This window comes from Prunus mume, linkage group LG2 (assembly GCF_029339155.1).
Source record: "Prunus mume cultivar Tortuosa linkage group LG2, ASM2933915v1, whole genome shotgun sequence".
In the NCBI taxonomy this organism is placed as follows: Eukaryota; Viridiplantae; Streptophyta; class Magnoliopsida; order Rosales; family Rosaceae; genus Prunus; species Prunus mume.
Genome location: NC_142699.1, coordinates 13,303,080 through 13,329,780, shown reverse-complemented (window position 1 = coordinate 13,329,780; position 26,701 = coordinate 13,303,080). Strand labels below are relative to the sequence as shown.

The 26,701-nt window shown below is 38.1% G+C and overlaps 5 protein-coding genes across 11 annotated transcripts; all 5 read right to left on the bottom strand.

Annotated features, from left to right (window-relative positions):
- Positions 1-185: 185 nt before the first annotated feature.
- Positions 186-2,304, bottom strand: LOC103320551 (protein REVERSION-TO-ETHYLENE SENSITIVITY1). 6 transcript variants are annotated; one of them, XM_008222248.3, is made up of 3 exons: positions 1,929-2,304; positions 1,086-1,399; positions 186-783 (listed from the first exon to the last, which is right to left on the bottom strand). In XM_008222248.3, the coding sequence occupies exons 2-3, from the start codon at positions 1,392-1,394 to the stop codon at positions 361-363; spliced, it is 732 nt and encodes a 243-aa protein (XP_008220470.1). In that variant the 5' UTR covers positions 1,395-1,399; positions 1,929-2,304; the 3' UTR covers positions 186-360. The 6 variants fall into 6 exon arrangements, with proteins under 6 accessions (XP_008220470.1, XP_016647584.1, XP_088901166.1 ...); XM_016792098.2 differs by having other exon boundaries at positions 1,086-1,494; positions 1,920-2,302; XM_089045040.1 differs by having other exon boundaries at positions 1,086-1,703; positions 1,929-2,302.
- Positions 2,305-3,025: 721 nt separating this feature from the next.
- LOC103320609 (uncharacterized protein ycf36) lies at positions 3,026-4,561 on the bottom strand. Its single transcript, XM_008222319.3, has 5 exons — positions 4,529-4,561; positions 3,879-4,428; positions 3,742-3,770; positions 3,575-3,631; positions 3,026-3,430 (listed from the first exon to the last, which is right to left on the bottom strand). The coding sequence occupies exons 1-5, from the start codon at positions 4,559-4,561 to the stop codon at positions 3,227-3,229; spliced, it is 873 nt and encodes a 290-aa protein (XP_008220541.3). The 3' UTR covers positions 3,026-3,226.
- LOC103320552 (Protein kinase superfamily protein) lies at positions 4,554-11,119 on the bottom strand. Its single transcript, XM_008222249.2, has 13 exons — positions 10,494-11,119; positions 9,515-9,955; positions 9,242-9,345; positions 7,494-8,521; positions 7,381-7,421; positions 6,766-6,834; positions 6,550-6,650; positions 6,153-6,231; positions 5,964-6,062; positions 5,728-5,796; positions 5,534-5,583; positions 5,269-5,445; positions 4,554-5,140 (listed from the first exon to the last, which is right to left on the bottom strand). Exons 1-13 carry the CDS (start codon positions 10,902-10,904, stop codon positions 5,038-5,040), a joined length of 2,772 nt encoding a protein of 923 aa, XP_008220471.2. The 5' UTR covers positions 10,905-11,119; the 3' UTR covers positions 4,554-5,037.
- A 3,011-nt stretch (positions 11,120-14,130) lies between these two features.
- LOC103320553 (glycine dehydrogenase (decarboxylating), mitochondrial) lies at positions 14,131-19,556 on the bottom strand. The gene is made up of 15 exons (XM_089045022.1): positions 18,147-19,556; positions 17,685-17,930; positions 17,495-17,572; positions 17,303-17,403; positions 17,027-17,222; positions 16,765-16,890; positions 16,410-16,595; positions 16,195-16,308; positions 15,749-15,901; positions 15,389-15,577; positions 15,210-15,287; positions 14,994-15,119; positions 14,810-14,908; positions 14,603-14,720; positions 14,131-14,500 (listed from the first exon to the last, which is right to left on the bottom strand). The coding sequence occupies exons 1-15, from the start codon at positions 19,404-19,406 to the stop codon at positions 14,406-14,408; spliced, it is 3,165 nt and encodes a 1,054-aa protein (XP_088901148.1). The 5' UTR covers positions 19,407-19,556; the 3' UTR covers positions 14,131-14,405.
- Positions 19,557-21,453: 1,897 nt separating this feature from the next.
- Positions 21,454-23,345, bottom strand: LOC103320554 (GATA transcription factor 21-like). 2 transcript variants are annotated; one of them, XM_089044710.1, is made up of 4 exons: positions 23,199-23,330; positions 22,904-23,153; positions 22,122-22,589; positions 21,454-21,968 (listed from the first exon to the last, which is right to left on the bottom strand). In XM_089044710.1, the coding sequence occupies exons 2-4, from the start codon at positions 23,123-23,125 to the stop codon at positions 21,621-21,623; spliced, it is 1,038 nt and encodes a 345-aa protein (XP_088900836.1). In that variant the 5' UTR covers positions 23,126-23,153; positions 23,199-23,330; the 3' UTR covers positions 21,454-21,620. The 2 variants fall into 2 exon arrangements, with proteins under 2 accessions (XP_088900836.1, XP_008220473.2); XM_008222251.3 differs by having other exon boundaries at positions 22,904-23,345.
- Between the last annotated feature and the right edge of the window lie 3,356 nt (positions 23,346-26,701).

Below are 26,701 nucleotides of genomic sequence, written 5' to 3'. Positions count from 1 at the left end.
AATACATCGTTTTCCATAACCTAAATTCAATAGAAAGAACCTAAAAACTCCCCAAAATGAGAAACAAGACCATGCCATATGGGCATTGAAGATTTACCCATTTTACAATTTGCTGTAGCTGCAACAGGGTTCCCTGTCTCATTCTGAATCATAAATCGAGCATGTTAGAGAGGGTACAAAGTCAATAAGCTTTCCAAATCAATCAACTATAGTTAAATAAGTTGACTCAGCTTGAAATCAGAAACAATATTCACAGAAAAACCTATAGCAAAATTGTATCAGGAACCACAGAGTCATACAGAGGAACTTTACTACATAACATCTGTTTACTCCTCCAAGCTGTTAGTGTGAAAACAGGAACTAGCACTCTAACAAGGTCTTGAAACAATAATTTGCCAGTAGAAACCACACCACGAGGAGGAGAGAGAAAGAGAGAAGCGCAACCAAGAAAGGCCATCCAACCATGAAAACACCTAGAGAGAGCACCAATAGAAAAGGGAGGAACGACCTCAAGACGGACATGGCGTCAACCCATTGCCCCTTGAGCAGTACTAAGCCTGCCACATTGATCATGTTCCAACTCATTGATCCACCATAGAATAGCCGATTCAGACAGTTGGCTACGAAAGAATGGCAGTTGCAAGTGAAAAGGTTGTAGGTTTTGTGTTCGAAGTACCGTGAACTTGACTGCAGGGCATCATCCCATGTGATTGCCGTCCCAAACTCTGCATGCTTGTAGCCACTCTTGCAAGTGTGGCCACCCAGATTTGCGGCAAAACAACACTGTTTTGACATTTCAGATTCCATTACAAAATTGTCAAAGGATCAACAGGTTAAGAAGTCAATTCTAGTTCTTTCTTCCAAAGTAACAAGCAAATAGACAAATGCTTGATTTGGCTACAGTTCTAATTGCTGTTCATCTAAGCGAGTACTTTTAAGATGCATTTAAATGCCTTTCACGAACAATTTTAGATCAAACTAATGAATACCCTTAGGAGTTTGTGTTTAGAGAGCCGGGAGGAAGGGGGAGGGAGCACAAAATTATTACACAATATGGCGAATGTGAGAACAACATGACACAGTACCTGTGTTCTATCAAGCTGTAGATATCTGGCTACAGCACCAAATGCGAAATTATCGGCATTCACAAAATTGGAACCTGCGAAATCTAAAATAGCTCCATCCTCCCTGCAAATGCCAACATGTCCAATGAATGGTGCCAACCAAGAGACTATTGGGAGAGGAGTCCAAACCAAACAACAGGGAAATTTTGCCTTCTTTGGATCAATTTCATCAAGAGGCCACAGCTCATGCTGGATACTCTGTGTAGACCTCATATGCTCAACGTCATAAGCTTCTTTTACCTCCATTACAGGAAATCTAATGCGCTGCATATGCTCTGTTTAAAATTTTATGGAGAAGCATCCCAATGTCAAACTACACCTTCAGACATTCTAATTTTGTCTCCCAATACAATAAGCAAATCAGTTCAATCTGCCATAAACACAATGCAAAGCCTTCTTTAAAAAGAATCAGAAAGATTAGTTAGTCTATGATACATAAACTAAAAAATGAAAGATTACTGTTCGCTTTAATGGTTTGATTTTGTACTTCCTGAAAAATACATTGCAGGCCGAAAATACCCAAGTCTTAAAATTTAGCTCAGAAAAGGAAACATCGGCTTCCAGCAATGCAACTTTAAGCTGAGAAACACTGAATCACATCAATTATGTTTACTTTGAGGAAATGGGTGGCTTAAAATTCCAATCTTTAAGACTTTCCAAAGATTATCTCGCTAGCAGACAATACCCAAATGGGCTTTCCATAAAATTCGTTGATACATTGAAAGAAAACAAGATCCAAACCACACATAATGCATTTGGGTCAGCAAAGATTAGAGCTTTGAGCAAAGATCTTACGCTACTGACCTGCAGAGGATGGTGATAGCTGTGGAAAATATGAGACCGCCTCAGTAAGGTAAAATTCGGTGACAAGGAACAGGAAGAAGTTGAAGAGAAGGAGAAAGAGAGAGAACAAGAATAATAATAAGAAGAAGAAGACGAAGAGGAGCTATTCTTATTGGTCTTGTTATTCTTCATTGTTGCCGAGACACAATAACTGGTTGATTATATTTTGGCTGAAAAAATGAAAACCGATCAAAATTTTAATATCTTTTAATTTTTTAATTTTTTGTTTAAGACTTTCTTTTTCTCATTTTGGAAACGATGAAGGAGAAGGCGAAAACAGGGCAAAGGTGCATGAACCTCTCTGAGATTCAGCCCCTCAGTGGGCCCACCGCCTTCCTCACTTAATTGTCTTTGCCTCCTTCGCCATCTTTTTCTAATCTTTTTTATTCTCTCTTTCCGTCCTTAGAAAACGGTTGGCTTCGTTTGTTGTTGGGTTTGTAACTTACTTCATAAACTTACCCGCCAAAGTAGTTACGTTGTCTGTATGTAACTTCTCATCATAAAATGTAAGCGACCACATCAAATGTCCCGTGACCACTTGGGCCACCGGTGCTAGGTGTTCACTTTGCTAGAGGAGACTACGAGTTCAAATTTCATAGACGACGCATGTTTCTTTAAAGCATCACAGAATTTTATAGCGAAAGAGTAACTTTTAAATTTACTGTTACATGGATTTTCGAATATCTTTCATTGTCGTACAGGTTGATATCAAATGTTGAGGGGCAACAATCTTCACGATGGTGATAGTCAAACTCAATGTCATCTTATTTTGATGAACTTTTGGGAGGACAATACCAACCACCAGCCAGCCTTGAGGTAGGGCCTCCTCGATTGGTGGGGATGGTAGATTTCCAACCATTTGGGTGGCACCGACACTAGAAATGAGAATACTTGGTAATTTAGGTTACCCAACTCCATTCTTGTGAGAAGCTTCTTTTTGGGACCAAGTTCTCAAAAGTTGAACTTTAAGCTTGGGTGCGGAATAAGCCATTATGCATACTAATGTAAAAGTTGGTTTTCGTTTCCCCAAGAATTGAGGGCATGTTTACAAGTAGCAGTTTGCCTAACAAGGAAATATATTTATTTGAAGGATAATTCTAATTATATTACATATAAAAGCTACGCTAATTTAAATACAAATCATCAAGAGAGAGAGGCAAAACACATACAAATTCTCGTCCTATACCTTTTGACTTGTTTATCACTAACTATGGACAGAGCATATACATATCGCGTTGCAGTTGTTGAATGGCTAAGAATTAGGGAAGGCCAGCTTCGCCACAGAAGGCGTCAGGCTCGAATGATCTTGCAGATTCGTCACTGTAAACTCCATGTATAACCCTATTGCCAGCTTCTTCAGTTTGGCCTCCTCCATCAATGGAAATGAGGAGCACAACGCATGAAAGTATGGCTGCCGCAAGGCATACCAGTGTGACCTTCAATCTGCCCAGCACAGGCTTAACCTGTTGAACAAAATCAAGGCAAAACAACCATCCAGTCATTTTCTTCTCCAAAAAAAGGATGTTTTGTCAGCAACAAGCTCTGATTTTCATTTTCTGGAAAAAAAATAAAGAAATCAATCTATCTGTGTAATGTCAATCACTCACAGAAAATGAACCAAGTAGCCGGTCACGAGCCAAAACTTCGGCAGTCTTCACCCACATCTGCCAAGGAAATCTCATGCAGGCCTTAACTTTGAAAAGCCAAACTTCCAACTTTTAAAAGAAATTGCATTTCTGATTCTACAAAGGCAGGCTTAAAAAAATCTATTTACCTGGCCATCGTACCATCCAGTCTCTTCATCTGTAACCAGAAAGAAGAAGAGCAGAAAACCCCATCAGCAACTCAATATCAGTCAATGATTCAAAATCAAGAACACAGTTGAAACACAGAGAGAAACAGAGCAATTACATTCAACAGTGGCGCTAAGCAAGCGATTGCCCACATAAGCCCAACCCAGGTACATCCTCACGACGGCAAGAGTGACCACAAGAAACCCACTTGAAACTACGTACAGAGACTGCTTCAAAGGCTCCGATTGGGCGCCCAAGGCACCGACCGAGGCAACCGGGAGGCCAACAAGCAGAGCAAAAGAAGACCCAGTTGCAATCAGTCGAGAGCAGTACTCTATAAGGTCGCCGGAGGCCCAGGAGAAGGGAAAGGAGGTCGACAGATTCTGGTACTCGTTTATAGGCTGCTGCTCCGGCGGCACAGGGCACCCTGTTTCCGCCGGGCTGTTGCTTCCGTTTCTGAACGAGGACGACAAGGGTATTTTGGGAATTCTACTCCAGTGGCGGCGGTGATACCTGAAGCTTGGAGTTGAAATGATTGGTGCGGAGGGAAAGAGGAGAGTCAGGGAGGTGGTTTTGGTGATGTGTACAGAACAGCAGAGGCCATGGCGGCACTGTGCGATGATCTCTCTGCTCTGAAACTCTGAGCCGTTATTGGCCTCTTGCTCTCTCTCTCAATCCAATTCAGAGATATTTTTATTATTTAATTTTTTTATAGAAATATTGGGGTTATTATTTTGATTTAAATTGAAGTTTATTTAAAGGGCGTACAATGACAAATAATGTTAGTTCCGGATTGCACATAAATTCTTCCTCTTTCTTCTTTCTTCCTCCAAATGTATTTACTCGTTTCACAATAACATATGCAGAGATCAGATGTTTACAATTCCCAAATGAGATCTCCACAGTAGCAGAATTAAGAATTATTAGTTTCTTTCTTCCTTTCTTTTTCAGTTTTTTCTTCTTTTTTCTACAATTTTTTTTTTTCTTACATGCAGATTTGATACAACCTACTATTACTACTACTAGAGAGACTGGTCTTCAATGGGACCTCCACTGCCCTTCTTATGCAGTCTAATAATTTAGGAGGGTTTTCCACTCTTCTGTTCCGTATAGGTTGTGCTGAGCCCCCACTTTGACTGAGCCAACACTTCCAAATCCAGCATTCTCTTTTTCCTTCTTGCATTGAAGACAAAAACTTATATGCTGCCCTCGCTCTTCGAGACAAGGAACAACTTCAACTTCAATTATTAACACGGTAAAGTTTTTCTTTTTTGGGGTTATTCAGTCGTTTGATTTGTAGAGTTTGTTCTTCCAATAAGGCGTTGAAGACGTCGGAGACGGACCATGAGTTGCGAGAACGAAGGCCGTAGATTTGGCTCTCTGCAAATGGAGCAAATCTGGATTAGCCAAGCTCAATTATGGTATAAGTCAAGCTGTTCAGGTTCAATTTCTAAGAAACTTGGCTCTCTACAGACTCCCTATTTTTGTCTAAAGAGTGTAGAACTTACCTTTGCCAACAATCACGTATTATCTCAGCAACCACTGGATCCATGTCCTCTGGAATTTCAAGACGCCTATTTTGGAATCCAACCGCTCCTACAACCTGCATTGGATTCAATCCTTTCCATGGGACGCAGCAAGTAGCCAGTTCCCATAAGATGACACCAAAACTGTACACATCACACCTGCAAGCAAGCAACAAGCAAAGCTTATTGTAATGGTAACCTCCAGAATGTAAAATTCCCAAAATGCATCCACCTTCCGGCAACCTACTTCTCATTAGCTGGTTCATTCCTTAAAACTTCCGGTGCCATCCACTCGGGCTGCACTCCAATAGTATGCAATGAGTACATAAAACAAAAGGGTACTTAAGTTTCTATTCTTGTAAAAAATCCTTTTTATGAGATATTGATCATATGATAGGGTATTCAACTTTGTTTTCAAGATTCACATTGAACAAATATTACCGTCCCAGCAGTAGACTTCGAAGACAGAAAAGTATGGTGCTTTGTACGTGACAACCCAAAGTCACAAACCTGCACCACAATATAAACAAGATGTTTGAGAAAGAATAATCAATTTTTCTCTCACCAATAGAGATATTAATATCAATCTATCTAGATTGAAAGAGGAAAAAATATAAATGATAAAAAAAGCATTATCAGGGAAGAACTTAAAACGCAAGTGGTGGTTTTGAGTTGACCTTCACATTCCAATTCTTATCAACAAGGAGATTTGGAGACTTCAGGTCTCGATGCACAACAGTAGGATGGCTAGTATGCAGGTAATTCATTCCTTTGGCCTGCATAAATTAAGGGAGCACTGATTAAGAAATCAAAAAGAAACCAGAAAGGAAAAACTACAAAGAAATGAGAAAAAAAATATGTTTTACCACATCAAAAGCCATTCGCATTCGCCTCTTTTCATCAAGTTGAGAATTGGGACGATGCAGCAATCTATATAAACTCCCCCTGTGTATCAAGTGAATGATTAAGGAACAAAACAAGAGAATAAGATTAAACAGATAACTAATGACTCAATGTCAAGGAAACATGGTTGTGGATGTCTAGTTGGTTGGATGATGTTCCTGCCCCCGTAAAGGAATTTTTTGCTTGATAGACCTATTTTTGCCTAGTTACAGGCTTTCCTAGTTATCTTGGACCGCATGCATACACATCAGTTTTTTTTTTCCTTCTACTTTATTACTTTATATGATTTAAATTACATATGGTCATTCAATTTCAGAAATATAACAAATCTGATAAAGGACAAGTAATAAGGAAATCAACCTGGGAAGATACTCTGTCAGGATAGAGAAATGGGGAGGGCGAGTAACTGCCCCCATGAAAAGGACAACATTGGGATGTCTAAGTCTTAACATAATTTCTACCTGCATGAACAAACACCAAAAATCAACTATAATTAATACAAAACCAATGAATTTGAATTTTATGCTTATATATAATCGACAAATATGATATACAAACTCAAGTCTTGATGCTTACTTCACATTTAAACTGAACTAAAGCATCACCAGAAAAATCTTGATCCAAAAATTTTTTCACAGCTACTTCCTGTCATGCAAAAAGTCAACACAGACCGATAAACAATTTGTAATGATAGCAGTCAGAATTACCACAAGAAGCCTCATGCCATCATCAAAAACCAACATATGCCAATAAAAAACAGCATATCAAATATTGATGTTAACGAAAGTATCATCGTTGAAAGTACAGAAACTATCAACAAAATATTGACAAAATATTGATGTTGAGAGAAACTTTGAGTGAAATATGATTAAAAAAATTGGGAAATGTTTTATCTACTATTAGTGCTTGTCAAGGAGAGAAATTTTGAGGATATCAAAGAAATTCCAAACCATGTCAACAACTGGCACTTCTACTTCAACAAGAAAACCAATAAGAAAAATGCAACCAATATGCTGATATAAATTTTAAAGTATCTAAAGAGAGTTTAAAAGCATTTATCAAATTGTTGCAAATATTAGCATTTCTTTAAATCAAAGGATCAACAAAATATTACATGCTAAGTAACTTTGTATGTATAGCCAAGGAAAAGGAATACGACAAATGACTATTAGTGTTGGAAAGAACACTTACAGTGCCATTCCAATCTGCATGATATACCTCACCATATGAACCTACCAGAGAGGAAATATTGTGAGCCTGTTTCTAAAACATATACCAAATTTAAGCAACAGATGGGTGCTTACCAATGCCAATGCGCTCACCAATCTGAAGATCCTCCCATAAAATTTCCCACTCTGCAACTTCTCCCAGTGCTGGGTACCTCTCATAGTGACTATCGCAACTAGTACACAGGCCACTATTGGCTGTTTCTATTGGTTTAGATAAGGAAAGTTCATGGCTTTTATCCTCATGAAAAGCTTCTGAATCCATTCCTAGGGGACTAACAAGAACAGGATCTGAACTTTTAGCACCGATCTGGGTCATTTCACTAGTTCCACCAGAAACAATTACAAATCCCTCATCAACAGTATCAGAGGGAAGAGAAAAATTGTTTGTCTCCAATTCATTTCGTTGCTCTGCTAAGTCCAAGGCAGATTGTTTTAGAAAGTTATCAAAATTGTCATAGCTCACTGCAGCAGCAGCTTGAGTGGATTGCTCGTTGCCTGATAATAACTGAACCAGATAATTATGAATCCCATCATCTACAAGTTTCCCATTTGCATGGATTTGATCAAGCAATTTAGCTTCATCCAGATATTGAGGATTCATATCTGAAAATAAATCTGGGGGAGGTGATGCACCACTCTCCAACAATACAGCATGTAGTTTCTGTGCAAATTCTGGGTTCTTTGCTGCACTGATGACATACTTTGACACATTTTTCACTTTCCTTTTTTGCGCAGATGTGGCTTTCTCAGATGTGCCTGATGAACTTTCACATGATTTACGAAGTGATCTAAGAGGAGTCCCAATCTCACTTCTCAAACTCTCAGTTTGATTTTCTTCAACAACGCTTCTATCATTTTTTGTTTGAACACCTACATATGATGCTTCTTCTGACTGTGAGCTGCCAACTCTAGAAAGTCTGTCAAGATCAGGTGGAACTGCCAACGTTCCAGTGCCTTCAGCTTGCAACAAATACATATCTTTGGGCAATTCGGTGGCATCTTGAAAGCTCCTTATGGCAAAGAAAGAATTTGGTAGCTGGCTACTGGGCACCTCAGCAGGAATTAGCGTTCCAGGAGCACCCATCAGATCAATAATATATTCACTGCACAGAGAAACAACCCCATTAATCATCGGTAATAGTTCCAGGATATCTTCCGGCTTGCACCAATTCACCTTAGATGGAAAATGTGCACAGAATTTTAGGAGCAAAGCAGAAAACAAATATCATGAACCTTTAATTCTAATATCCTTACTTAAACATGATAGAAAGTTAAAACAGCTTAAAATTAGAGAGGCATCTGAAACCAAAGGACCTGCAGAGAATATATGAAAATCACATATATGTATGGATATAATTTTCAAATTTCATTCACATATCAAAGCACTTCATATAGAAAGCAACCAAAAATATTCTAATTTTGTATCAGCCTCTTGACATAAGTACATTTTGAATAACGAAAAAACATCTCATATGAACGTTGGACACGGTGTTCTTTAAGCATCTGGATTTCCAATTTTCGGAATAAGAGCTGTGCTCAATAAATCATTGTGGCTACAAATTGAGCTTACAGCCCACATCTATGTTGCTCCCCTTACCTATGGCACCCCCACCACATCTGATCATCCAAACCCTCATAAACTACCCTACAAACTTGACCATCACTATCTGCAATCCCATTTGACACAGCATGACATTATGCTAAAGTAACAATTCAGCGACAAGCATAAGGCACAAAAAAGTTACTACATCACAGGATTTACTGGATTGAAGTTATCAGAAAATTATGCATAAACATAGAAATTTAGAATTGGTGGCCATTACCTTCCACTATCAATTTTAATCAAGTTTACAGCTCCATCATCAGTACCAGTGTAGTAGCTACCTTTGACCAGCATACATGGAAGATTTATCCTATCAGCCAGTACCTAGAACCAAAGGTATGAAACAATTAACACCAGAAAAGCAATTGAAAGGGCAATAGAATGAGAGAAGGATTTTGAGAAAAGCAATGAAGATGTTAGTAAGTTACATGGTGCACAATGTTTTGTCTATGATTCAGTTTGACAAATAAGGTAGTAAAAAAACTGTCACAACCTTAAAGAGCAGCGCCCTGTGGCGTGAAAGTCCAACATCAATAAGTCCAAGGGGAAGAATGATAGTCTTCATCGAACTCCGTAACTCGTACCTCCTCACTTTCCACCTTCTCAAAATTTCATCAGCATCCCCAACTGGACCACCCATTCTGTCAACAACAATATCAGCAATTTTCTGAATTAATCCACTTAAAAGGACACCATGTTGAGAAATCCGTGACTCTAGAGATACAGCGTATGCTCTTTTCTCCAGTTGTTGCAGTTCAGGATCCACCAACCGGTTAACTAATATGACATCATAATCAACATTATCTGAAACAGACACAGCTTGAAGATCCACCAACAATGGCATCTTCCCTTGTCTAAGAGAATTTGAGGTCATTCCATACACGTCATAAAATCCATCGACCACTTTTTCATTGTAATCTACAACATTCTGGCTCTGCATGTTATAAAAATTAGTTAAGAAGCTAATTTCATCGGAATTGACAATATTAAAGAACTATACCGCATCAAATTCAAACTTAAGACGCAAAGAAGAAAAATAAAACCGAAGGAACGTGATTCAGATAAGGTTGGAAAGTAATTGTAATTGCAAAATGAAACCAATAATTATCCTTGAACCAATGCACTACTCTTACGGCTCACAAATTTTTTGGTACCGAACTAACAAGAAGCACCTGCCTAACATAACTGGCACAATGATTCAACATGAAATTGTTAAGAAAATGGCACCGTAAGCAATACAAACAATCGATAATTCAGCTATCAAACCTCTTTAAGATAATCCTCACACCTTTATCATCGCCCTATGGTTAGAAAATGATCCAAGAAACGAAATGCAAATTACCATACCATACAAACACAACGAACAATATTCAAAGTTCGCAGAAAACCTAATCCACTCCAATTGGCTCAGATTAAGTCGTAAATGCGGGAAAATGATTAACCCTAGAAATATTTCTATTAGAAAAACGCACCCAATAGCGAAGTGAGAGAATCTCGAAGGGGCCTTGAGTGTCGGTGACGGTAGCCGGGCAGCCGAGGCTAATCCGCTTGGCGGCGTCGATCTGAGCCGAATCGGGGTCGTCGCGCGAATCGGGATCCGAAGCGCTGATCGCTAAGGCCAACTGGACCTGAAACTCCTCCTCCAAGAAATTGTAATCCACGCCCCCACCGCTACCACCGTCCCCAGCCGTCCGATCACTCACCGATTCAACGGCCGTGATTCTCCCCATTGTAGCCGAACCCGTGGACGACGCCGGCGAAGAAGCGGTCGGGTTGAGATTCGTGCTCGGACTCGTCTCGGGTCGGGTCTCGGCCAGTCTTTGGTGCTCATTGAGTCCTCCACCGATGTGAAGCTTTCTTAGTAGGTGCTTCATCTTCGACATCGATCATCAATGGAAATTATGAAATCCTTCTGTCTCTCTCTTCCTCTCTCTGTCTACTGGATTAAACTACGCCCACTAGAAAACAAAGCAGATTCGCTTAACCTGTGCACCCTTCTTCGTCAAGCTACCACCACTTAGAGAGAGACTTCGATTAACCGCTCACCCTTTCTCTCATTCCCTCCAACACGCTTAATAAAAACCCATAAAACCAATAAACAATTTCTACAATTTGTTTATATTTCCTCACCCCCAAGTCAAGTGAAGGACTCCCACTACTGTGTTCGTACGCTCATCCACACGTCTTTACTATGGACTTCACCCAATCTTTACCGTTGAGTACGTATGATGCATTTTTCAGGTGGAAATGTTAGATATCCAACGGTTGGGATTGTGATGATGATGGTGGTGTTATGGCTCTCTATGACCAAAATGGCATTGCCTTTTATAAATGGGCTTCACTCCATTCCATTCCCAAATATCAACTAGTGATTAGGATGATGAAGAGCTAAGCATTTACGTTTGTAACACAATTCTATTAAGAATACAACAAATGTAACTCGTATAGGTATTCATCATTGTTTTTTGAAGTTGAGGTGTGAAAAATATAAAGAGAAGTGCGATGAGGCTCATCAATATCATTTTCCTATGTTGATTATGTATTTATGATCTAAATGTTGCGATGTTAAGAGAGTTTGATAGCCATAACACAATTTTAGGTGTTAAAAAAGATGAAGAGTAGTGTGGTAAGACTCATTGCTATTCTTTTCCTATGTTGATTATGTATTTATTATATAGATATTGTGATGTTCAGAGAGTTCGACAACTTTTAACACAATCATATTGAGAATACGACAATTATAACTCATAGATGCGTTTTGTAGTGTATGTTGAGGTTGAGGTGTGAAAAAGATAAAAAAGAAGTGTGGTGGGATTCACCAGTATCATTTTATGTTGCGTTGATTTCACATTTATGATATAGACATCACACGATTGTATAATCTAGGCGAATTTGTAGATGTTTATTAATGTTGAGGAATTAAATATATAAAAAGCCGTTTGGTGGTATCCTTCACATTTATCAAGAATGTCTTGATATAGTAGCCCTACCCCACTTCTTTGAGTGGTGGCTGCATCGACTACTATGTTCTAGAAATTTTCAAATTTATCATCAATCTTGTCATTTTTCGTTGTTTTTCATTTATATTTAATTTCTCGCATAAAAATAAAAACAAAGATGTTACTAAACAGACAAAAAGATTGCGTGAGAGATTTATACCGAAACATGTGTTGGTATCATGATCAGAGATGTTTCTACGGTTGGAAAGAGGCAATGCGATGGTCAAAAGCAAATGATTTGAAATTCATTCACAATGTGGTGGATGGAGCAATGGAGGGTGCAGCATTACGTTGGTACGTTCGTTGTATGGGATCCACGTTGAACTCAGCAATGTGCAAAATGAGGTACCAATGGCAATAGATAGACAAAGAGAGAACGTAAACCAACATAAATATAAACAACAATTAGAAAGTTAATCATGCAAATTATACATCTTGCTTCGTTTTGATGGTAATTAATTATGACTATAAAAAAGAGCAAGGGGCTGAAAAAACAAATTTGACTTCAGCATTCTTTTTTTTTTTTTTTTTTCTTTTTGGGGTGGTTTCCTTTGTTTAAAAAAAAATATCGCACGCAACCTCAGCGTAGTGCCTAGTGGGAATAGTATTTTATTTATCCATTGTCATTTATTATTTTATTATTTTAAATAATTTTGTTGGACCCTGGAGGTGGGGCCCACTCTATCTTTAAAGATATATATATATAAGTCGTACGGATTTGTTTAGAGCTTTTAAAGGACTGGTTTTGTTTTTTTTTTTTGGTATGGGTCTGTTTTGGACACCGATCGGCGATCACCATACGCCAAGGCCCGTGTAGAAAGCCCGGAGCCTATTCCAAAGTTATGGTCTATAATCAATATTATCTTCATTTTTCGTTTTGTTTCCGAATAAGAAATCTAAGAATATTGCCTTCTAAAAAAAGGAAAAGAAAATGGAATGCACCCTAATAAGGAAAGTAATTCAAGAAAATAGGAGAAATTTAATATTATACCAAATATAAAGGTCTAAATTATAAAAAAAATATTATATGAAATGAACTTTATAAACACACTCAAAACTCATTTACAACATAATAAAAATGCTTTTAATTTCTTATAAATTACAAAATTACCATTGATTTCTTAAAACAAGCCCAACTTCAAAACCTCATAAAAAAAAACCCAAAACAGGTATAGAAAGTAAATGGTGTTATGGTTTATCTATATCATTAATGCTAAAAATAAGTATCTGACTAAATATCTCTAAAAAAATATATATATATTTTTTTAAAATATAAAAATTATTATTTTGTGGATAGTTTATTTAACAGCAATCTTACTTATTTTAAGCCTTCTCGTGTTATCTAATCATGGAGTCATCATTGAGGACGTTCAGGCGATGAGTAAGAGTTTGATAGAGACTACTTTTGTGCTCATATGTCGACATGCTAATGAGGTCACGCATAGGCTTTGCTTCTTAGTATTGATAGGTTTGAATGGTTTGAGGAGCCCTTGACCTTTTTGTAGGACTCTTCGATTATTGATGGTTGTAATCGAGGTTAGGCCTTATGTTCACCCGTGTTTTTTTTTAATGATTAATAAAGTCTTCCTTATATCGTTGGAATTCTTTAAAAAAAGTCTTTTTGTATTGTGTTTTAATAAAATAAAAATGAAAATATTAGTTAGATCTGTTGGTGAGAGGAGTTCGTCTATTTGCATCCAAGTTCAAATGTAGATAAGGGGATAAAGGAACAATACTTTCTTTACTTAAAATGTAAATGTGGCATATTGGCATTGCCTGTCACATCAAAGTATAACACAACTGTCAATGAATTGGATTAGCCTCATATTATAGAAGATAAAACTTTGACTGCGTCGTATTTATCCATCCACGAATTTCCACAATAACAGACACAAAGAGATGCATTTCTTATGATTTATTTTTCCCAATTATGTTTAAATCTTTTACAAATTTAAATAAACCCAATCCTAATATATGTTTAAATCAACTTAGTTTCAATAATGCTTGAGTTTTTTTATAATTTCAACCCCCATTTTGGGTGTTTTAGTGAAACTAAAAAAAAAAAAAAAAAAAAGGAAAAAGGTAAAACATGAAAATGTATAATCCCAGCTAAGACCCTAATGAAGGAAAAATATATAAAAAAGAAGCAATAATAATTACAACATCTGAGTTGCAATCAGCAACAAGTTATTATTAGAAAATCTAATCGTCAACATCATAAATAGGAAATGATTGTCACCAGAGATATAAAGGGCTGTATGAATATGGATGAATATACACAACGTGGAGAAGGAGAAGAAGAAGAAGAAGAAGAAGAAGAAATGATGACTTCAGACATATCCATGACCAGACTTTGTGTTGAGTTCAAAGGCACAGAGCTGAAGACTAAGCAGTGGCTGCCGCTTGTTCTTCCACCGCCTGTGATGCCAGTTGAAGGGTGCAGATGAGGTTGCGATCACCATACACATTGTCAACACGTCCTGATGCAACAGTCAACAAAATTTAGTTGTCAGTAAAAGCAATCAGAACAACACCAAAATGCATGCCATTCAAGTTTTTTATTTGGGGTGTAAATAGCATACCAGTAGTAGGCCAGAACTTTGCTGAACGGAGCCACGAAGCGGGGAAGGCTGCGTATTCCCGGGAATATGGCTTAGTCCATGTATCTCCCATAAGCAGAGATGGTGGGTGAGGAGCTCCCTGCAGAAAGGTTCATAACTTGTTTTATAAGTATTGAACAATTTAACTTGCAATTTGCTTTCACCGTCAGAAGAAATGAGTGTTTTTACCTTGAGGACATTGTTGTGGAGATCAGCTTTTCCTTTCTCAATCTCAGCAATCTCTTCTCTAATGGAAATAAGAGCATCGCAAAACCTGTCTAACTCAGCCTGCAAGAAACATCGAGTTACTTAACCCAAAGAAAAACAGTACCCAAAAATAGAAAAATAGAAAATCTTTCTGTGGGGGTTGTACCTTGCTTTCACTTTCTGTTGGTTCGATCATGAGAGTACCAGGAACTGGCCATGACATTGTTGGTCCATGGAATCCGTAGTCCATAAGACGCTTAGCAACATCTTCAGGCTCTATCCCAGCAGTATGCTACAAGGAAAAGAAAAAAAAATCAGAGTTCAATTAGACAGAGAATGTAAGAAACAAGCGGCTAAATCGAAACACGTGTTAAGAACATACCTTAAAGCCTCTCAAGTCAACAATGAATTCGTGGGCAACAGTTCCATTGACACCACGGAATAGAATGGGGTAATAATCCTGTAAGAAATTAACATAGACAACATGAGAAAACAGAGCAAATATAACCTCATTAGCTCAAACTGTAAAGCAAAAACAACAGTGAAGGAAGAAGTAGGAACCTCCAAGCGTTTGGCCATGTAGTTTGCGTTTAGAATTGCTATCTTTGATGCATCGGTGAGCCCCTTGGACCCCATCATGGCTATGTAAGTATAAGATATGGGCAAAATAAGTGCAGAACCCCAAGGTGCTGCAGAGATGGTACCAAGTGGCTGAGACTTGTCTGGAGCAGGTAAGCCACCGGTAGGTACCTTCAATACGATGTCAAAAAGCTTACAAATCCAGCATGTAATAAATCACAAAAAGTTGGAAAGATATGAAAAGATACTGCCTCCATTTACACATCTCAAGTTCAAAACAAACATGAACAAAGCAATAATTTGCAGAATCACATGAAACCTTCAATGTAAAGAGTAAATTACCACAGGATGAGACGGCAAGAATGGCGCCAAGTGTTTCTTCACACCAATAGGACCCATGCCAGGACCACCACCTCCATGTGGAATGCAAAATGTTTTGTGGAGATTGAGATGGCAAACATCAGCTCCAATCCAACCTGGGCTTGTCAGACCAACCTGCAAGGACGAAAAGCTTCGTCAGATTGAACATGAAAAATTGAGCCTGAATTACAACTATCTACAAAAATAAACATAATTTATGTACAGGCAACAGTAAGATGTTCAATAAATTACTAGTTAAAAACCAATCACAATGGAATGCCCATGCAGAAATGTAGATGAATTTGAAATTTTAATACCAACACACTCAGCCAACAACCTGCAGCCCAGAAACTATTTGAATTTAAATTTCTAGCACAAAACTATAAAGCATGGAGCCAAAAAGGGGAGTAATGTAGGAGAATACAGACCTGTGCATTCATGTTAGCCCCATCCATGTATACTTGACCTCCATTATCATGGATTATCTTACATATCTCATCGATACCTTCTTCATACACTCCATGAGTTGACGGATATGTCACCTATAATTCGAAATATGATCAAATGTCTGTCGATGTTGCATAAGTTCTCCATCTTTGAACATTTCAAATAATTTAAACCTCTTATAACATAGGATGCTTACCATAAGAGCTGATAGGTTATCCTTGTTTGCTTCAGCAGCCTTCCTCAGCTCTTCAATGTTGATGTTTCCCTTCGCATCAGTTCCAACAGGGACAATTTTCATTCCACACATTGCAGCACTAGCAGGATTGGTACCGTGTGCCGAAACAGGTATAATGCACACATTGCGGTGGTGATCCCCTCTTGCCTGCAGTGGGTATTCGGTGAACGGTTCAGCATGATTAGTAACAAGAATAAACCTTTAGGTCATAACCTCGAAGACCTTAAGTTAAAGTTTTTCTTTTAAGCTCTACAGAAAAGTGCTTGCTAAGAAATATTAGAAAGAGGGAAACAAGAAAAGCTCAGGGTCCCCATACAAAATGATATGCCCGAATAACCATCAGCCCAGCATACTCTCCAGCAGCTCCAGCATTAGGTTGCAACGAAAAAGAGTCAAACCCAGTGAGGGTACACAATAGGTCACCCAAATCTTCGAACATTTCCTGGATTTTATTATTTGACAACAAACACTATCAAGTTACTAGTTGTATGAAGGAAAGCAACATATAAAAAGAAATTCAGGAAAAAAAACATTTGCCACTGTGTTAAATTTGTTCGTAAGTAAACATTTGTAACCACCTGATAACCCGCAGCCTGTTCTGCAGGGGCGAAAGGGTGAATGTCAGTAAAACTAGGCCATGTCACTGGCATCATTTCAGTTGTTGCGTTCAATTTCATTGTGCAAGATCCCAATGGAATCATACTGTGGCATAGCGAGAGATCCTTTGATTGCAACTTATGAATGTATCTGAGCAACTCGTGCTCCGTATGATACCTAATAGAGAGCAAATGAAAGTCAGTCTAGTTTCCAAATAGCAGAATGTGAGAGTTCAAATCATCAGGAAAGAGATATACGAGTTGAAGATTGGATGGGTAAGATATGGGCTCTCCCTAGTTAGCCCAGAAGGAATTGCAGGCTGAACTTCTGGTGCAAGAGATGCAGCAGTGAAAGGAACCTGAAAATCAAACAAAATTCTCACTTAGATGGATGCAACTTATAAACAATTTCAACTATCACCTTTATGATAAAGACATGAAAATACTCACAGGCTTGCCCAAAGCAAAAACTTTGAAAAGCTTATCAACATCCTCCAAGGTAGTTGTTTCATCGAACGAAGCAGTAATCTGCAAGGAGTTATCCTTCAGTAATCTGATAAAGTAGAGCAATATACTCCCTCCTCTCTCCCTAGAGAGCTTTTAGTTGAATAATTGACGCAGGAGATACAAACAAACTTACAGTGTTCGTGTCTACTACTCGCAAATTTATTCCATGCTTGATTGCAGCATCAGCAATGGCATGTGCATCAGAAGTCTTAACCTTCACAGTGTCAAAGAAGGGAAGGCCCTGAACTTCCACTGTCCCAAGTTTCTTCAATCCAACTGCAAATGCCCCAGCAAGACCATGAACCCTTTGGGATATGGTTTTAAGGCCTTCAGGTCCATGATAAACAGCATACATGGCAGCCATGTTTGCAAGTAGTGCCTACATAAACACAATATCCAATCAAACAAAGCCAAGTAAATCAAATTGAAATACATGAGGGGGCCTGCTCAGTAATTCCCTGTTTTTGGGTTATCCAAGCTAAGGAAATCATGTCAATAATTCTATCCTTCGATATTTAATATTAAAAAAAACATAAATCAGTTCAGCCCTAAAAAGTAAATCATAAAAGAAATCAAATGAAGAATAGTATCGAACCTGAGCAGTGCAAATGTTGCTGGTAGCCTTGTCCCTCCTGATATGTTGCTCCCTTGTCTGCATCGCCATACGCAGCGCAGGCTTCCCTGAAGAATCAACACTAACACCAATAATTCTTCCCGGCATCATCCTCTTGTACTCTTGGGAGGTGGCCAGGAATGCTGCATGAGGACCTCCATAACCCATTGGAACACCAAACCTCTGTGCAGAGCCAACAACAATATCTGCCCCAAATTCACCAGGAGGCTTCAACAGTGTCAATGCTAAGAGATCAGTTGCCATCACAACCTTAACCCCATTAGCATGAGCATTCTTAATAAACTCCCCATAATCCAAAACCTCACCCTCAGTCCCCGGATACTGAACAAGAACACCACAAACATCACCCGATTTGTAATCAATATCCTTAAGATCCGCAGTCACAACTTTAAGATCAAAACCATCTGCTCTAGTCTTACAAATATCAATGGTCTGGGGGTGGCAGTTGTTAGCAATAACAAAGGTCTTCTTCTTCCCTTTTTGAATGTTGTTACACATCGCCATTGCCTCGGCAGCGGCGGTTCCTTCATCAAGCAATGAAGCATTTGACATGGGAAGGCCAGTGAGGTCAGTGATCAGGGTCTGGAAATTGAGCAAAGACTCAAGCCTCCCTTGGGAAATCTCAGCCTGGTAAGGAGTGTACTGGGTATACCAAGCTGGGTTTTCCATTATGTTCCTCAAAATCACAGGAGGGACATAAGTGTTATAATACCCCATCCCAATAAAAGACTTGAAAATCTTATTCTTGGAAGCCAAATACTGCATATGCTCAAGCATTTGGCTTTCAGTTAACCCTTCATCAAACTTGGTAAACTTCATCGATTCGAGTCGAATCGATTTGGGCACGGTGGCATCGATAAGTGAATCAAGACTACCAAACCCACATAACTCAGCCATTTTGGTTTGTTCATCTGGGGTGGCTGAGTTATGGCGGCGAGGAAAAGTGTCACTGTTTTTCAATGCATCAACAGAAATCGACCTTGTTTGTGTCCCAGTGCGATAACCAACATTATGTGACACATTTTTGCCTGCTAATGAATCTGATCTGCTACTTGTGCGCATGAAAGAGCATGGAGACAATGAAGAAACGTACCTTGAAGGCGTGTACAAGACAGGGGATGTTGAAGAGCTGAACACAGTCTCATTCTGGCGAAACTGCTTGGCATCTGAAACCAAGCGCTTCACGAAGGCCCGGTTAGCCAGCCGCCTTGCACGTTCCATGAGAGCAAAAGACTCTGTTTTTGCAACAAAAACACAGAAAGCAAAAACAGAGGAAAAGCAAATTGGGTTGTTGAAAAAACTTGGAAACAAATATATGGTTTTTTTTTTCTTTCCAAAGGTGCTTGCTGTTTTTTTTGGTTATTCCACTGGAGTGAGTGAACCCAGTTGGGCTGGTGGGTTTGTTTTGATAAGTGGAGGTTTTGTCTATATATAAATATATGAGTATAATAATTTTAATAATTTATATAAAAATTTAGAAAATATGATGGGAGTTCAGGATCTGGTAGCGGGGGTGGGTGGTGGGTGACTGCGCACCTATTGAGAAAAAGACAAGTTTTGTTTGTCGGGTGTCAAAACCCACAAAAATTTACAAATTTTTGTTCAGAAATCATGAATGTATGGAAGGTATTGAAGCAAAGAAGATTGAGTTTCAATGGATCTGAATGGTTTCCAAATTTTATACAACCAGAGAAAAAACATGTACCAAAGAGTTTTTGAATATCTGTTAAATCTGAAGTGAAAATCTAAGAATCTTGTGTAATTTGTTGGCAGATTCTCTATCACAGTATGCTTATCTCCGCGCCTCACCTCAAAGGCGATAAGAACAAAAAAGAAAAATTAGTCTAGGGTTAGGTTATGACTTACGAAGCAATGCAATTCACTCACTAAATCAGATCCAAATCATAAATGACGGTTTGCACCAGATAACACGTAGAATTATCACATTTGTGGTTACGGAAATTTGGGTGGATACCAGATAGTCTCCCAACCAATTCTAATTTTGTGATTCGCCGGATTTCCTTTTGGTGGGGCCCTCTGTATCTGGTGGAGTTGGGGGTTGGTGTGGTAATTTTGGGAAAAGCAGGGGATCATCCTTGAGAGGAGAAAATATGTCTTGTGGCTGACGAAATGACATTGTACGTTTAAACTCTAGTCGGTCAGATGTTGTTCTTGTGGTGGTAGATGCTTCTAATGATTTTCACTGTTTATAGTCTGAAAAAATCATGGCCATAGGATTGTCAAGTTATGAGGGGTGATTGCAGAATGGACGGTTGTGATCTGACCACATCTTTTCGCTATTGTTAGGAAATGCTGATCTGATGATGTATCTAGGAGACTATGACTTGGTCTGCCTTTTACCCCTTGGGAGTGGGAAGTGGGAATCTACAATGAAAGGCACTGTGTTTTGACAGTAGATTAGATGGAATGTGTGGAATTCCATCCTAAATTTGACCCAAAGATAAAAAAAGGAAAACTTTTCATTTGCATTTGAATGTGATAACTCAAAGACTGGGCCTATAAATATGTTTCAATGAATTTTCTCATTTATGGTAGAAGCTATAGAAGGGGGAAACAAATACAAATATCGAGAAACAAATAAGGCTAGTGATTTCATATACAAACTCTCATAACACCGAAATAGTGTGTGTGTGAGAGAAACCCACATCTCTATAATTTAGATTTTTCGCTTTATTATAAATAAAAAACCAGCTACTGTATTTGCCAAAATGGGAATTTTATTTTTCAGATATGGTAAAAACATTATACCAATTTAAATCTAATTAAAAATTAAAATGTCAATATTTATGACAGTCAAATTAAGTTATACAGTTATTCAAAATGTAATCCATTGGATCTAAAAGAATAAGTTAGGAATTTTTTTAAATCTTATTTTGTTTTTGTGATCATAATTATATATGAATTTAATATGAAAGTTACAAGAAGGACATTCAAGATATAATTATTAAATATCTGCAAAGAAAGATAGAAAGGAGGTCATTATCAAAATATAGGCCCAGTTGAGAGTTCCATAACCGGGAGAGGCTACAATGAGGAGTTTAAAGTGAGGAGGCTATTTGAGGAGGCCAATCTCACCATTAACAAATGTAAAGAAATCATGAGAGGCAAATATTTTAAATGTTTGATGGTATAATTGGCCTCCTCAAATATTCTTCACTATATATATAACCTGTCATTCATGGGCCCAAGTTATCTCAATCAAATTTTGTGTAACAATAAATAAAAATATAATAAATTACAGTTACAGTTTCTAAAAATCAAGGAACCCTTTGGATTTTATTAATTCAAGCTAAACTAGCAACCAAAACCACATCAAAAATGGAAAATGCAAAAATAAAAAGAAATCCTCCTAATTAGAAAGATGAGGTAAAAACAAAAATGGTGTAATGGAAATAATTATGACAAAGCTCAAGATCAAGAGTGATTATTGATTAGGCCACAAGAGAGTTCCATTAGGAGCATTGCAGCTTCAGCAACATCCCGAGGAAACACTCGTTGAAAATCCAAAGCCTTGAAACAAATCTTCTTCTTGTTATTATTATTCTTTTTGTTATAGTGAGATATTGATGCATTGTCGGTGATGATGAGTTTGCTGTTCTTGTTCTTATGGCTGCCCCGCGATTTCTTCTCCTTGGCCACCTTACCCTTTGGAGATGAAGTGTCGGCGCTGCCGACAGCAAACCCGTTTGCAGCCGCAGCCGCAGCCTCTGACATGGCTCGTCTCGCTTTCCTCTGCCGAATGCCACATGCATTGCACAGTGACTGCACCAAACACATAAATACACAAAATATACCTTAAGTTTAAGAACATGTATTTAGCTTATAAACATACGCTTATATTGTTCAATTTGGAACATGTTAATTATTGTGTAAATGTGTGGTTCATATTCATGGTAAATATATGTAGATATTTACCTTGGGACCGAGAGGGCCACTCCTCCAAAGTGGGGTTGAGTTGGTGTGACAATCAGAACAAACCCTAACAGCTGCAGTGTTGTTGCTATTACTGGAAAAGCTGGTTTCGCTAATTTCTCGAGGCTGAGCATGAATTTGGAATTTATGCTCAGAAATCTCAGCTGCTATATGATCAGTGGTACCAGGTGGGAGATCAGGGTTGTTGCTGGTCATCTTTTGCATCAACCTCATCTTGGGGGACATCCACTTCACTGACTTTGGCCTTTTGATATAATTACTACTTTTACCTTCCTCTTCTCCTCCTCCTCCTCCTCCTCCACCTCCAATATTGGTCTCTCTTTCATGATCACCACATCTGGACAATCTACGGTCCTTGTTGCTTAAAGCGTCCACCACATGAGCTTGCACTAAAGAAGATGATGAGGATGCTTGATCGTAACTTGTTCCACAATCCCAAATGTTCTTATCCTGAGATCAGACAACTTGAAATTAGAGATAATCAAGTGAAAATCAAGGGTTTTCAATAAAAAGATCAAATCTTAGTTATAAAACGTAGCTATATAGGAGTATGAATTTGTAAGAAAACCCATCAAATCAATTAATTATGAGAACATCAGGTCACAAAGTATCAGGAAATTATACGAGTTTCATTATATATGGACATGTCAAAGAGAGAAGAATCACTTAAGGGAGGATCAAGAGCCATAACAAAAAAAAATTCAATAAAAAAATAAACGTGGAAGATATATAATTTGATTTATGTACGTTGGTTTCTTAATTACCTTGTGATGATATAGTTGTGATTGATGATGAGCAAGAGAAGTAAAAGTAGTCCCAGGTGTTTGATCTTGCAAGGGGTCGAAGAAAGTAGGAAATGGGATAGAAGTACATGAAGCAGCTTCATCATAGGGTGGTGATAAAAAGAGCTTTAGGCGTTGATCTTCTGCTTGCTCCACCATGGAGAAAGGAGAGGATGCTGGGTTCAGATACACTGGTGTCATCATGGAGAGGAGAGAGAGAGAGAGAGAGAGAGAGAGAGAGAGATAGAGATCACAGAAAGATCTAGAGAGAGAGAGATAGAGATAGGTTAAATGGGTGCTGTTGTGTCCAGCAAAGGAGGAGAGAGAGATAGGGTAAGGCTGATCAAAAGGGCCTGATCTCAGAGGACTCTTATAAGAGAGGAAAGGGCAAGAAGAAAAAAGAACAGAGCCCTAAAATAAAAGGCATTCACGTGACTTTATGTCCAGATAGCAGCTATCAAAACAAGAGCTGCTACAAAATGACAAATTTAAAGGAGGCGTTGAAGGCTACTACTCACAATTCTACCCACACGACACTAACACCCCCATATCATTACTTTTATGTTAGTTAATTCAAAAACTTCATCAAATACGTACAACAACAGGCCATAGAATATATCATTTAAAATACATATAATTTGTTTTGTGTGAGTGTGTGTGGGTGTGGTGCATATTTTAGGGTTTAAGGGTTTACATATGCACTACATCTTCTTGAGGTGTGGGTATTTATATACGTCCCAACATTTCCAAATAGAGCAGTACGATTTTAAAAGAAAAATTGATGAGAAAAATGAAATCTAGAAATCAGTGCAGATATATATCTGAAGAGATGGGTATGGAATGGAATTTGGATAGCCTAAGCAGATGGAGGGCGTCCCCCATCCTTAGTGTTGCCAAAAAGTCATCAAATGCTGGTACAGGCTTGAGACAGTGACGACCTCTTAGTCCCCCACACCTTTTGCCATCAGCCTTCGATTTGCTCTGATATTTTCATCTCTCTATTTTTTTTTACCATGCCTTCCCCTTCAGATAATTAAAGATACGTACTTTTGATCCTTTCATATATTTGTTTGCATGCAAGTCTCGTCATTTTGCTTATCTTTCTGGCTTTTTCTAATTTCCTAATCTAGAATGCCCAAAGAGAGTGGCCAAAATATCATGACCTGTATGCTCTCTGCTTCAGTTAATGATGAAGGCTAGTTTTTTATACTCATTCTTGCAGTCTCACAGGATTTTTCCATTAATGTTCTTGTCTGCTTCTTATTTTCAGACAAAAATCTTTGCTATCTTGACCACTTGATGTTACTTATTTATTAATTTCTTTTTTACAGTTTAAAAATATATTCCAGGAAGAGAAACCCTCTTTTCTGTTTTTGCTTACACATGAACCAGTAAATTTTGTTCACCAATACTAGCAAGCAGTAAAAAAAACTCCACACCCACACACAGGGACAAAAACAAAAACTACCCCCCAAGCCAAGCTAGATCTTGGTCACAGGATAAGAGATGCAGGAAATCCAGAAGATATGTTAAATTTAACTTGGTTAATTAATTATACATATGGACAATGCATACATAGTTAACAGGCATCTGAGCCACTTGATCAAATCACATAACCCATGAAATATCTGATCCCATCTTATATCATTAAGAAGATCGAAGACAAAAAAAAAGTTCTAACTCGAATCCTAAACCATGATTCTGAGATACCTAATCAACATCAATAAGTGGCCATGATCACAAACAAATGTTAACTTGGGTTTGGCACAACCTGAAGAAAAATCAACAGGTTGACAACCTGAAGAGAGATATCTCTCGACCAAGAAAGATTGATTGAAGGCCAGGTAAATGTTCATATATAATTTCATTTAATTTGGTTTTTGTTTTGTTTTTTTTTGAGATGAAGAAGGATGCTACGTATGATGAGTTGTGTGAGCAAGTCCTGGGCACGAATGTTTGAAGTTGATTGGTGGATTATTTTTGTCACCCTATTGCTGCATCTATAACATGTAGCTCACTCAATGTTATATTTAGCATGCAACAAAATCTGCCGGATCATTTCGTGCCACCGTGTAGTTATCAAAATCTTGGTTTAATTTCGAATTGAGTGGCCAAATTTTGATTTTGAGCTACATGACAGTTTGTCTGTCGTCCTTGATGTTTGTGGTGGCATCGCTTTGTTGGCTTAAATTGTGTGGTGGTGGTAGTAGCTGATCAAAGGACAAAACAAAACATTCATCTCCAACCTCATGTTTCGTTATCTTTACAAATGAACAACGAAAATCAATAAAATCTTCATTTTGTGTTTTCACACTACATATAGTACATATATTCCAAAAGAGAAGAATCCAACATGTAACTTTAAGTTTAATGTCGAATGTTCTTAACCACTTGAGTTATTGCCTCCGAAACACCAACTTGGAATTGTAAATGGGTTGAGTGTAAAGTGCAATGAGATCTTTTCAGAATCGGCCTCAGAGCCTAAAAAAGAATTGGGCTATCAGAAAATTTTGGGCTTGGAAATCTGGACTCTCAAGCCCAGGAACCATAAGATGATTCACAAATAAAGAAAGAAATGTTCTCGAGTTGAGGAATGAGTTGAAGCTTGAACCATAATGATAAATAGTACGGAATGATCTGGCATGATTACCACGATCAAGAACCATAATGGTTACTGGTGAGCATGGCAGTTGCTTCTTTAAATTCTTTACTCTTGAGATCTAAACATGGAAAAAAAAATTAATTACCCAAGAAAAAAAAAGAAGGAAAAAAATGCATGGTGAGACCAACTCTGGTCTAGGCCTCTGTGGCCCTAAGACAAATGCTTTCTTATTATAGGACCCTCCCTCTTCAACCCTAAGAACCTAAAACTAGAAACCAGTGAAGATGATGGTCCTGGACCTAAAACAGAGAGTGACCACTGGCTCTAGAGAGTCTTAGACTCTGGACCAACCAAATAAGGTGCTTTTGGTAATTGCCAAAGCTTTCTCTACATTTCCAGAATTTTACATCACAAGGCTCAGAGAAAAAGTGACAAAATTTTTATAAAAAAAGTCAAGTAATTGATGGTTCAAGCAGTGTTACACCTAAGTGTAAGGTCTTCTAATAAGAAAGACTTCGTCGTGATTGGTTGTGTACAACTAATTACATTTAAAATTTTCTCACAAGACAAAAGGCATTAAATTGATGCCTTCAAGACCAAGGCATAATTAGTGGTTTTTTTTTATAACCAGCCTGGAGATTAAAATCTAAAACTTATAGTGGAAGTTTACTAAAAATCTCTTATCCAAATGGGATCATGGAAGAGATATTAAATTATTTTGGAGGGTAGCTTGGTTCAGTTTTTCAGAGTGAAGAAATTGACCCAAGTGGTACACATGAAGGTACTGTAGTCTGCAGTCGGAGCAGAAAATGACCAAATATTTCATCAGTTTCTGATTCAACTTCAAACAGAGTTCTTATTCTCACACTAACAAAATCTTAAAACAGAACACTTGCTGATACAAAAATTCAAACTCAATGCCCCTTGTTTAAAAATTAAATTTCAGAGATGGTCAATTGGACTGTGGTCCAAGTTCCAATTCTTGAAAAGCACTCAAAGCACCCACATACCTTGTAAAGACACTCTGGCATGCATGCATGAGAAAAAAGAAAATGGACAGAAGTAGCAAAGATTCTCTTGTTCGAAGACTGCAGCACCAAAAGCCTAAGAAAGCCAAACTGGGTGGCTGTGGCTAGCTTCATTGGATTCATTTTGATGGTGCAGAAACAGAGTAAATT

Coding starts and splice junctions, on each gene's coding strand:
- LOC103320551 (XM_008222248.3), bottom strand. CDS start 1,394: ATGCAGCGCATTAGATTTCCTGTAATGGAGGTAAAAGAAGCTTATGAC. Junction 784..1,085: donor TACAGCTTGATAGAACACAG/GTACTGTGTCAT, acceptor ATGTCAAAACAG/TGTTGTTTTGCCGCAAATCT.
- LOC103320609 (XM_008222319.3), bottom strand. CDS start 4,561: ATGTGCAATCCGGAACTAACATTATTTGTCATT. Junction 3,771..3,878: donor GCTTAGCGCCACTGTTGAAT/GTAATTGCTCTG, acceptor TTCTGGTTACAG/ATGAAGAGACTGGATGGTAC. Junction 3,632..3,741: donor CTGGATGGTACGATGGCCAG/GTAAATAGATTT, acceptor TTTCCTTGGCAG/ATGTGGGTGAAGACTGCCGA.
- LOC103320552 (XM_008222249.2), bottom strand. CDS start 10,904: ATGTCGAAGATGAAGCACCTACTAAGAAAGCTTCACATCGGTGGAGGA. Junction 9,346..9,514: donor ACAGGGCGCTGCTCTTTAAG/GTTGTGACAGTT, acceptor CTTTGGTTCTAG/GTACTGGCTGATAGGATAAA. Junction 8,522..9,241: donor ATTAAAATTGATAGTGGAAG/GTAATGGCCACC, acceptor TTCTCTGTGCAG/TGAATATATTATTGATCTGA.
- LOC103320553 (XM_089045022.1), bottom strand. CDS start 19,406: ATGGAACGTGCAAGGCGGCTGGCTAACCGGGCCTTCGTGAAGCGCTTG. Junction 17,573..17,684: donor GAGTAGTAGACACGAACACT/GTAAGTTTGTTT, acceptor AACTCCTTGCAG/ATTACTGCTTCGTTCGATGA. Junction 14,721..14,809: donor TCCACAACAATGTCCTCAAG/GTAAAAACACTC, acceptor ACCTTTCTGCAG/GGAGCTCCTCACCCACCATC.
- LOC103320554 (XM_008222251.3), bottom strand. CDS start 23,125: ATGATGACACCAGTGTATCTGAACCCAGCATCCTCTCCTTTCTCCATG. Junction 22,590..22,903: donor CACAACTATATCATCACAAG/GTAATTAAGAAA, acceptor GTCTGATCTCAG/GATAAGAACATTTGGGATTG. Junction 21,969..22,121: donor GTGGCCCTCTCGGTCCCAAG/GTAAATATCTAC, acceptor TGTTTGGTGCAG/TCACTGTGCAATGCATGTGG.